Raw genomic sequence first — 9,379 nt, 5'->3', positions numbered from 1 at the left:
TATCAAGAAAGACTACTCCTGAAGTTTGGTGTCAGAGGATTTGGGTTCGAATTCTAGCTTTGCTATTTACTGCCCATGTGACTTTGGGTAAATCATCTGGGCGCGAATGAGGGGATTGGGCCAGAGGCTCTCCCATCTCTTACAGCTCTGGGTCTGGTGATATGGGACCTGCCTGTGTCCTTTCCTCCCTCAGAGTCTATCCTGGCCCCTCTCTCCTGTCCCTCCCCCAGGAAGCTCAAACAGGACTTTGCACACGGATTGTGCTGGAGGACCAGGGAGACCCTTGAGGGGACCAGACTCCAAGCTCAGATCAGCCCCACCATCCTGCCAAAGGCTCTCTCTCGCCAGCCCTGTCAGGGCCCCAGGGCAGCTGACATAAATGGGGAGATGGTCTGATTCGGAGGAGCGTGCTTCCTGGGCCCTGAAGAGACAAAGCCAGAGAAGGCCTTGCCCAAGAGTGGGGCAACCCTGGGAGTCGCCCTCCCCTCCGCCCGCTCCGGGCAGCTCTGTCACTTTAGCACTTTTACCATTTCAGATTATTTTCAAGGTGTGTTTGGGAGCTTGGAACAAATTTATTGCCTCCCAGGCAAACCCAGCCCATGAATATTTGGGATTAATTATCTCTCCCTCATTTGAGCCTAACAACCTCCCCAAACATATATAAAGGGACTGGTGCTGCAGAGATCCTGAGTTTCTTTGCTTTCTCACTCTCATCTGTCTATCTGCCTCTCAGTATTACTGGTCCTCCTGTCTCACTGCTTTCCTTGCCCTCCAATCCATTCACCATGAACAGACAAGTCTGCAAGACCTCCGGCGGTGGGAGCCAGGGTTTCTCTGGCCGTTCGGCTGTGGTCTCTGGCAGCAGCCGCATGAGCTGCGTGGCCCGCACAGGGCGCTCTGGTGGAGGAGCCTGTGGGTCCCGTAGTGGGGCAGGGGGCTTTGGCAGCCAAAGCCTCTACAGCCTGGGTGGCAACAAGAGCATCTCCTACAGCGTGGCTGGTGGCTCCAGGGGTGGGTCCTTTGGCTATGGTGGCGGACGCAGCATCTGTGGAGGTGGCTTTGGGGGAGGCTTTGGAGGAGCTGGTGGCTTTGGAGGGGCTGGTGGCTTTGGAGCAGCTGGTGGCTTTGGAGGGGCTGGTGGCTTTGGAGGAGCTGGTGGTTTTGGAGGGGCTGGTGGTTTTGGTGGCCTGGGTGGCTTTGGAGGAGCTGGTGGCTTTGGAGGGCCTGGTGGCTTCCCTGGTGGGATCCAGGAAGTGACCATCAACCAGAGTCTCCTACAGCCTCTCAATGTGGAGATCGACCCCCAGATTGGGGCTGTGAGGACTCAGGAGCGGGAGCAGATCAAGACCCTCAACAACAAGTTTGCCTCCTTCATTGACAAGGTGACACTCTGACCTGGATACCTTTCCCTTAGTCTTTAATGAGAGGGACTTCTGCCAGGCATTTAGGGAACCTGTTCTGGTACATTTTTAGAGTGAGTAGCAGGAGTAGGGGGAGTGAGAGAATAATTAGAAAAGTAGTGGTTGAAATCATAATTATAGGATTCAGAATTGTAGGGGCCTCAGGATCTATAGAGGGGAAGTGACTTGTCCAGGGTCACTTAGGATTTGAACCTAAGTTCTCCTGACTCAAAATATAGTGTATTTCCTCATTTTTGACTAATAATCTTGTTAGTTTGAGGGCAGGGCTAGATTCACAGTCTAGTGAAGAGCAGAACTTAGACGGACATGATCTGGTGAATTTTGATCTAAGTTAAAGTTCTCCCATAAGGGGAAAACCTTATATGTGCAGTGTATCTTAAACTTAATATTTTCCTCTCTGTTAATGTTGTATATATCTATTAATGGTGTATATATTTTGGTGATTTATATATATATTTTAGAGTTGAGCATCCTATAATGTATTCCCATTAATGTTTTCTTGAAATGCTTCTTCTGCAACAAGGCATGCTACATTTCTTTCTACATTGGATATGCATTAAACTTGATTAGGCTTCCAAACTCATTTTCAAAGTGGGGGCTACATGCCAGGGGAACAGGTTCATCCCAGGAGAAAGGACAAAGAGGAAAGAGAATCAGTGACTCACTTGTCTTTCTACCTCATCCTGGGTTTGTCAGAAAGAGACCTGGGATTTCAAGGACTTTTGAGACCAATATGATTTGGCCTCTCCCAGGGTCTGAGTAGAGGTAGGGTTTGCCTTCCTCAATATAACATGTCAATCAGTATTATTACCACTACCTTGCAGACACACCTTCAGCAGGAGTTTTCAAAGAAGCCTGAGAATGAAGTGTGTGCATTTTAATTCAATCTGTTAAATTTTTGCAATGAGTCATGGAGTTCCCAGGGATGTCCAGGAGTCAATTCATCCATCCTCCTGTCTCTGAGCAGAGCTGATTTTCATTCATTTTGCCTCACTCTCCTCATGTGGTGACTGTAGCAGGAAGAACCCTGGGCTTGCCATAAGAAGACAGGTTCCAGTTCTGACTTTCATTTATTACCTCCAATTTCTCCCTACTTCCTCTCAGTGTCCTTGACTCTAAGACAAAGGAATTGAACTAAACAATTTCTATAAGACCTTCCAACTTAAAAAAAAATCCCCTGAATTTTCTCTGTCTGTCCAGAATGGACAAGAGCCCTGAACTCCTGGCATTGCCCAGGCTAAAGATTCCAAGTTTTTCTTCTGGAGATATTTCATTCTTTCTCTCCCACCAAAGTCTGGTTGCCTGATGCTGTTTCCCCTCATGCTGGGCAGGTGCGGTTCCTGGAGCAGCAGAACAAGGTTCTGGAGACTAAGTGGGACCTGCTCCAGCAACAGGGTGTCAACTCTGTCACTGGCACCAACAATCTCGAGCCCCTTTTTGAGGGCTACATCAGCAGCCTTCGGAGGACTTTGGATGGGCTCCAGGGGGAGCGTGGGAAACTGGATGGAGAGCTGAGGAGTATGCAAGAGCTGGTGGAAGACTTCAAGAGGAAGTGAGTGCCCCACACTGGGAACTTCCCCTCCTGGGGGTTTAGCAGCAAGGTATTGTGAGGAGTGGAATCAGAATTTGAACTCAGGTCTTCTGAGTGCTAATTTGACACTCTTTCTGCTATACTGAAGTGCCCCCATTCCATTTCCCTGATTCCTTGAAAGGACTTAAGCTTTCTGAGTCTCTGTTTCCCCCTCTGTAAAATGTGGATAATAATACTTGCAAGACCTATCTTACAGGGATATTTGGAAAAAAAATTACTTTTGGAATATTAAGGTACTATGTAAGTGTGTTATTATTATGCCAAACACTGTCTGGTTTCTCCTTCATCCCTACAGATATGAAGATGAAATCAACAAACGCACAGCTGCAGAGAATGAATTTGTGACACTTAAGAAGGTAGGAAATATGCTGTGTAATAATTTTTTTTAAAAGGAGAGTAAAAACTAAATAAAAAAGGTGAATGAGAAAGGCATGAGATTCCTGGGTCCCAAGTCATAGACTGTGTGTGTGTGTGTGTGTGTATGTGTGTGTGTGTGTGTGTGGTGCTGGGAAGCTGAGAGGGCATCTCTCACTTCCTTCTTTACACACTTAACTAGGCAGCCAGAATTAACTACAATGAACAGAATTAACTAGAAAATCTGGTTTGTTCCCTTCTCCAAGGTCAAGGATGTCATGAACTTCTTGACCTGTAGGAAATCCTAAGGGGTCTAATCAACCATCCCCCTGCTTCTGATCAAGGCACCATTGAAATCTCATTAAAAGAAACAGAGTCTCCTATATTCAATCCTGCCATAGGACTAACTTTCATCCTTCCTGTGGCATTCAAAGCTCATTGGCTAAGCAGTATTACAGATGGGTCCCTGTTGTGTTTTCTTTTCTTTCCTCCAGGATGTAGATGCTGCCTATATGAACAAGGTTGAGTTGCAGGCTCGGGTGGACAGCCTAATTGATGAAATCAACTTCTTTAGGGCTCTCTATGAAGCAGTAAGTATGGTTCCTGCTTCCTCAAGCAGGGTATCTTCAGATATCCTGATATCTCAAGGGGTCTCTTCAGATCTGTGACAGAAGCCCTGAAAGTGACTCCTCTGCTGTCCTTGCTCCCACTTCTTTATCACTGAATCCTGGTGTAAAGTCTGAAATAGGAAATGGCAGGAGTGGAGGAGCTCAAATCCCCACCTGCTAATTTCTCACTCCCAATTAAGGGCTTAGTTTGTAATGAACATCTATGTGCTTGGCACTGGGGCTACAGTGGAATTACTGGCTACAGTTCACCACATTCACACAGCAAGCATTTATTAAACACCCATTATGTGCTAGGTCTGATCATAGAGACAGAGACAACAATGAAACTGTCCCTTTTCTTAATAAGCTTCTTTCTTTTTGAGAAATAAGATGGATCCATATAAAATAAAAACCAATCAATAATGTCTAAATTAAGGGATAAGTAGAGTTTACTGGACGGTAAGATGATAAAGGCAGGGACTAGATTTCAGCTAAATTTTGTATGTTCCTAGCATATTTACAGTGCTCTCTGTATACAATGGAAACTTAAGGCCTGCTTGGGGATTTGTATAGGAGTTTGGAAATGAAAGAAATCAGTATGGATTGGAACAGTCTCAGAAGGCTTCATAGAGGCTAAGCCTTGAAGGATGGACAGGACTAGAATAAACAGAAGAGGAAGGGGAAGGGGAAGGTAGTCCAGGCTGAGGAGGCAGGGGTCTTTGTCATTTCTGTGATTTGGGCCTCAGAGAAATCAGATAGTACAGGGTTAGTGGAAGTATAGAAATTAGATGGCGAGTCTCATAACAAGATTGGATTCCTCCTAGTCTCCTGTGAGCTTCTGCAGGATGGAGGAGGACTCTGAAGTGCAAGCTAGGGTTCTTGGGGCAGAGACCTTCCTTCCTACACCAGTTCCAGAAGCTCAGTGATTGAGCAGGACCACTTCTGCCCTACAGGAACTGAACCAGATGCAGACCCATGTGAGTGACACTTCTGTCATTCTCTCCATGGACAACAACCGTTCCTTGGACCTGAATAGCATCATTGCTGAGGTCCAAGCACAGTATGAAGAGATGGTTGAGAGAAGCAAGGCAGAGGCCAACGCCCTGTACCAGACTAAGGTAGGTGTCAGGAATCTGTCTCAGCTAGGGACCATTTGTATTCTGAACTAGGGTTCTGAGGATAAGTTATCCTTTTGGGGAAAAGCTCCCCTTCTTCCTTGCTCTCTATTGTTTTCACACAATTCCTCCTCAGTCCCTGGAGTATCCCCACTATTCCCCTTGTCTAGTGGCAAGTATTTACCTTTGAGAGGGAAGGGTCCATCCTTTCTGGCTATGTTACACATCAATGACCCTACATTCCTAGAATTCCATGAAGCTTGATCAGAGTGAAAAATTTTCTTTATCTAGCAGCTTAGAATGAATACAGAGCACAGGTTCTTAACCTAAGGTTAAGATAGATTTCAGGGAGTCTATGAACTTGTATGGGAAAAATACACCTTTATTTTCACTAATTTTGAACTGAAATTTAGCTTTCTTCAATTATAAATGTGGGCAATAATTATTATTCTGAGAAGGGGTCTTGTGAATCTGCCAAAGGACTCCTAGGTACAAAAAAGATTAAGAACCATAGTGGAGGGCATCTTGAGGACATGAAGAAAGGTGAAGGGAGAAGCAGTGGGAAAAGGAAAGATGACAAGGTTATCTCACTGACAGAGGAGAGTCGAACATTCTGCTTGCCTTTGTCCACAAAGCTCTGCATACCAGGGGTGGTATGTGCAAAGAAGATGATCAAAATGAACTCCTCTGGCTCAATGGCATAAGTTTGTCCAGAGTTTAGTCCAGCACAATGACATGCTTCTTTCTGAAACACAAGTTTCAGAAGTGCTCTTCTTATCTCTAGCTAGGAGAGCTGCAAAGCAAGGCTGGCAGACACGGCGATGACCTGAAAAGCACTAAGAGTGAAATCATGGAACTTAACAGGATGATCCAAAGGCTTCGAGCTGAGATTGAGAACGTCAAGAAACAGGTAGGTGGAAGAGCCTAGTTAGATGGTGGGTACTTAGGGGCTGGATTCTGTGATCCAAGACTTAAAGAAGCCTCCAGAAGTCATCTCCAAATTTCTGACTTTTGCTTCCTGCCTAAATAATTCTAGATGTGTTCTTCTCAAACATCTTTGGAATAACAAAGGAAGCAGCAACTAACTAGATGGTACAGAAGTGGCAGTGATGTTGGCATTTATGTTGCCATCTCCATCTCCATCTCTCTCTCTGTCTGTCCTTCTCTTTCTCTCTCCATCTATTGCTTCCTAATAGAGGCTTTCAGGAAAACCTGGAGAGTTCCCTCAAGTACCTTGGGCTGGAACACATTTCCCACTCTGATGATCTTTTCTCCTGTCTCCTCTGTTCTCCAGAATGCCAACCTACAGGCAGCCATAGCTGAAGCTGAGCAGCGTGGGGAGCTGGCCCTCAAGGACGCCCAGGCCAAACTCCAGGAATTGCAGTCCGCCTTGCAAAAGGCCAAGGATGACCTGGCCCGCCTGCTGAGAGACTACCAGGAACTGATGAATGTGAAGTTGGCCCTGGATGTGGAGATTGCCACCTACAGGAAGCTGTTGGAGGGAGAGGAGTGCAGGTGGGTGATCTCTGAACTCTAAACTAAACCAATCTTGGGGAGCAGCTGCTTGAACAAGGATGTGCAACTCTTAGATAAACCTTACAAAGAAACACTCACCTTTGTTAGCTCCCCCTCCCTCTTCAGGTTAACCTTTACCCCTTATCAACCATAGTCCTCAAGGATTGATTTGCTAGGCTCTTGAATTTAGTTTGGGCTCCCAACAATGATGTGTGATATTTTTCTCCCTGGGCCATGAAATTGAAAGATATTTGCTATATAATTGAATCACCTTTCTCCTGCTTCTCCTAATAGGATGTCTGGAGAGTTCCAGAATCCTGTGAGCATCTGTAAGTACCCAACATTAGAATGGATAATAACATTTAATCTTGATTATCTTTTAATGAAGGGGGACAATGGAAACCCAAAATTCATTCCTAGGGGAATGAATGTCATTCTGGGGATATCACATTGATTTTTTTTTAATTTGGGGGAAGGGGTTCCAGGCAGCATTAGATGAATTTATGTTTCCTACCTATCAAATGAGATGATATATTGAAAGCAATTAGCAAATTTTAAAGTGTTATGTAAAAGCTAGCTAGCTATTTTTATTACTTCTATGTCCTTGAACAAGTAGTTTAACCTTCTTTGGCCTCAGTTTCCTTATTTGCAAAATGTGAGAGTTGGATTAGATGGTCTCTGAGGTCCTTTCCAGATCTAGAGAGATGAGTCTATGACCCCTGGCAAGGGGTCAAGCCTCAGGGGCAGGCTGAACTGGAGGTAAGGGGATTACAGTTTGGGATTAAAACTCTCTGGTGGGTAAAGCCACATACTGAAAACTCAGAGCTAACTGACTCTATAATTTAATAATTCATAATAGTTTAACTATGGAAGTAAATTAATTATAAAATTATTATCCTGTATAAAGGCATCAAGGATTAGTTGTAAATGGCCATTATATCATTAAGTAGGATTAGAAGATCTAATCCTGGAGGGGATCTTTGAAAGGACAGTCCAGCCTCCTCATTTTGCACATGGGGAAACTGAGACCAAGGGAAGTTAAATTACTTATTTAAAGGCACAAAGAAGAGATAACTGGGATTTGAATACAGCTCTCCTGATTCAATACTCTCTCCCCTATATCACAGTACCACTAGCTAATAAAACTAAATAGGCTAGTAGCAGTAGTAATGATGAGGATGACGATGATGGTGAAGAGTACTTCCCCTGGTTTGCAAAGGCTTGGTGGGATCCTTGGGGGAGCCCTGGCTGCAAGGACCTTGACCCGTCGGGTGTCTCACTCTCTCCCCTTGCAGCTGTGGTCAGCAATACCTCCACCTCGGTGTCGGGAGGTGGATACGGTGGTGGCTTCGGCGGTGGACGCCGAGCAGGCAGCGGCTTCGGCGGCGGCAGCGGCTTCGGCAGCGGCAGCGGCAGCGGCTTCGGCAGCGGGGGCAGCGGCTTCGGCGGCAGCAGCAGCAGCAGCTTTGGCTCTGGAGGGCGCTCTAGCGTCAGCGGGGGTGGGATCGTCTCGGGAGGCACCGGCGGGGTCAGCAGCAGCAGCAGCAGCAGCAAGGTCAAGTACTCTCAGTCATCTAATCGGCTCTCCCCCAGATAAGCACCTTGGCCAGCTCCGCTGCCCCTCCGACATCGGCTCCCTGCCTCAGCTGCTCCCCTCCAGCCCTTCTCAGCGCGCCTGGGTTGGTGATCTTTCTGCACTCCTAGGGTCTCCTCTCACCTCACCCCGAAGTCGAGAGGCCACTGTTCTGATGTATATAAAATGCAACCCCCCCTTTGCCCCATCTATTCTGTCTCCAATAAACTGCATTGTGTTTCACGTCAGGTTTCTGAGTTTGCTTATTAAGATCTCCCCTCGTCCCAGAGGTCCTTCCAACTTTTCCCGTCTAGGGCCACTCCATTAACGATCTTCCTTTCTTGTATGCCTCCCATCTGTAAATCACTTCCCTTACAACACTGACAATATTATTCCTTTAGCACCACTGAGGGTCCTTGCTCTCTTCTGCCTAGAAACTCTGGGGCCAACATATATTTCCAATAGCCACGGGGCTGGCTCTGATAATCTGGGATGGCTGAGGGGCAGCATGGTGTGCCTCAGAGACCTGCGTTTGAATCACGGGTCTTCTATTTAACATTAATGTGACCTTGAACAAGCAAATCTCTGGGTCTCAGTTTCCCAATTTGTAAAATGAAGGCACTGAACTAGTTGATCTCCATGGTTACCATTAGCCCTTAATCCTATGAACCCATGACTCAAGAATCAACTATCTATCACTCCAGCCTTCTTCATTTAGAGAGAACTCTAGGGGGGAAAAGCATTCGGGAATAGAGCATTTATGCATTCTAGTGGGTTGGGTGTCAGACAGGTCTGACAGGAATGTTTAATAAAATTAAATAAATTAAGACTTAATATATTCTTTCCTATTCATTCAGGGAAATCATGAGCACCTCAATTATCATAATTAGAAGTGGAAGGATGCCATCTAGTCCAAGACCTCCCATTTAAGAGACCACAAAACTGATGCCCAAAAAGACAAAATAACTTTTCCAAGGCACAGAATTAGCTGATGGCAAGAGTCATGACTAAATTCCAGACCTTGACCTCCTAACTCCCAGTGTAGACAGAAATTAAGTGACTTGCCCAGGGTCACACAACTAGGAAGTGTTGGGTTGAATTTGAACTCAGGCCTTCTTGACTCCAGGCTTATACTCTATCCACAGCACCACCAACAGTTCAGCTGTAGAGGAGACAGAAAGATGTATAAGGTCTAAGGTTAC

At 45.8% G+C, this 9,379-nt stretch overlaps 1 protein-coding gene across 1 annotated transcript; it reads left to right on the top strand.

Annotated features, from left to right (window-relative positions):
• Positions 1-608: 608 nt before the first annotated feature.
• On the top strand, positions 609-8,420 carry KRT3 (keratin 3). The gene is made up of 9 exons (XM_069101151.1): positions 609-1,382; positions 2,753-2,973; positions 3,308-3,368; positions 3,861-3,956; positions 4,928-5,092; positions 5,874-5,999; positions 6,384-6,604; positions 6,899-6,933; positions 7,900-8,420. Exons 1-9 carry the CDS (start codon positions 786-788, stop codon positions 8,199-8,201), a joined length of 1,824 nt encoding a protein of 607 aa, XP_068957252.1. The 5' UTR covers positions 609-785; the 3' UTR covers positions 8,202-8,420.
• The last annotated feature ends 959 nt before the right edge of the window (positions 8,421-9,379 follow it).

This window comes from Petaurus breviceps, unplaced genomic scaffold, assembly GCF_028583685.1.
Source record: "Petaurus breviceps papuanus isolate PSGF00001 unplaced genomic scaffold, PetGlider_PUasm1.0 454, whole genome shotgun sequence".
NCBI lineage: Eukaryota > Metazoa > Chordata > Mammalia > Diprotodontia > Petauridae > Petaurus > Petaurus breviceps.
Note: the sequence above shows the minus strand (reverse complement) of the source record. Positions and strands in the feature narration are given on the sequence as shown.

What these genes read in the sequence shown, in the direction of transcription:
- KRT3 (XM_069101151.1), top strand. Translation starts at nt 786, where the DNA reads ATGAACAGACAAGTCTGCAAGACCTCCGGCGGTGGGAGCCAGGGTTTC. An exon ending in GTGGAAGACTTCAAGAGGAA is followed by an intron (nt 2,974 to 3,307) that starts GTGAGTGCCCCA and finishes TCATCCCTACAG; the next exon opens with ATATGAAGATGAAATCAACA. An exon ending in AATTTGTGACACTTAAGAAG is followed by an intron (nt 3,369 to 3,860) that starts GTAGGAAATATG and finishes TCTTTCCTCCAG; the next exon opens with GATGTAGATGCTGCCTATAT.